This window comes from Phalaenopsis equestris, unplaced genomic scaffold (assembly GCF_001263595.1).
Source record: "Phalaenopsis equestris unplaced genomic scaffold, ASM126359v1 Scaffold194419, whole genome shotgun sequence".
Classification (NCBI taxonomy): domain Eukaryota; kingdom Viridiplantae; phylum Streptophyta; class Magnoliopsida; order Asparagales; family Orchidaceae; genus Phalaenopsis; species Phalaenopsis equestris.
Genome location: NW_018214368.1, coordinates 1 through 1,150, shown reverse-complemented (window position 1 = coordinate 1,150; position 1,150 = coordinate 1). Strand labels below are relative to the sequence as shown.

The 1,150-nt window shown below is 41.5% G+C and overlaps 1 protein-coding gene across 2 annotated transcripts; it reads left to right on the top strand.

Moving 5' to 3' along the window:
• Positions 1-37: 37 nt before the first annotated feature.
• LOC110034896 lies at positions 38-892 on the top strand. Of its 2 annotated transcripts, none has more exons than XM_020739134.1 (3): positions 38-206; positions 334-461; positions 557-892. In XM_020739134.1, the coding sequence occupies exons 1-3, from the start codon at positions 204-206 to the stop codon at positions 807-809; spliced, it is 384 nt and encodes a 127-aa protein (XP_020594793.1). In that variant the 5' UTR covers positions 38-203; the 3' UTR covers positions 810-892. The 2 variants fall into 2 exon arrangements, with proteins under 2 accessions (XP_020594793.1, XP_020594792.1); XM_020739133.1 differs by having other exon boundaries at positions 39-209.
• The last annotated feature ends 258 nt before the right edge of the window (positions 893-1,150 follow it).

Below are 1,150 nucleotides of genomic sequence, written 5' to 3'. Positions count from 1 at the left end.
AGCTATGGTGGACATCTAATCCAACGGCGCAGGATATTTTAATCGCCTGCAACTCATTTCTTACCAGGCCCAAACAATCCCAGCCGCCAGTCGGTCGTTCCTGTCCCTGATCCGCTCGCCGGCGCTCGACACTCTTCGCTAGTCCCGACGTTATCCTTAGGGTGTTTCATGTCAACGCTTCTTCCTTCTCCGTTTTTTAGTAAATGGTGGTTCGTTTCTGCTCCTTCCTGTTAATCAGTCAGCTTCTACCATATTTATCGTTTTTTTACATCATCTTGTACAAATGGTCCCTTTATAACTCTTTCATCGTCTTCCCACTCGAAAATGTTTTAGTCGATCGTCGTGGGAGAAGATTTCTATCACATCATTCGGACATTTTGCACGGATCTAAGAAACTTTCCTCTCATTCGGGCATTAGGAGATCTCTTCTGCCAAGAATTCCACCCCCTTCACCCCGTGAGGTAGTTTTTATCTGCAGGAGTGATGTATAGCTCTAAATTTTCGCCTTCTCATAACGTTTCAATCGAACGGAATTCTGCTATTTGGGAGCTTGTAGGACAAACGAGCGGCGGCCGACATCGGAGATTGATAGCGTGGCAGTTCATGCAGAAGAGCCCTTCGTAACCAGCCCGGAAGAGTGGTTCTTGAAGCGGAACAGGCATCAAAACTATGAAGATGATGGAGATCCAAATTTTGTTTTCGATGTATTGGATTCGGTCATTGTTGGGACCATGGAGCGGCTGAAGAAACTCAGGTTGGGCTTTTCTTGTGTTGGCTTATGTCAGGTTCTAGCTCTGTGTAATGCATGAATTGCACCTATCTCTTTACATAATCTGTTAGACTTTCTTGAACATTTTGAGATTTCTTCCAGGCTTATCATGAATCAATTGGGGGTTCTTTTCTCCAATGTTTATTTCGATAAAAATCTTTTTGTCTTGCTCAGTGTTATCAGGAAAGATTAAAGATATGCTTGATCTTTTTTTTAGTAATTTGTTTTAGTTATTAGAAAACCTAAAATCTTGATGTAGTTAGATTTGTTCAGCATCTTAGTTCCAGCAAAATAGTGCATGAATTCATTCTATGAAGTCGCACTTAAAGATGTCAGCCTACTTGCATACCATTCAATTCTTTTGTATTTACATATCTAACA

What these genes read in the sequence shown, in the direction of transcription:
- LOC110034896 (XM_020739133.1), top strand. An exon ending in CACCCCCTTCACCCCGTGAG is followed by an intron (nt 462 to 556) that starts GTAGTTTTTATC and finishes GGGAGCTTGTAG; the next exon opens with GACAAACGAGCGGCGGCCGA.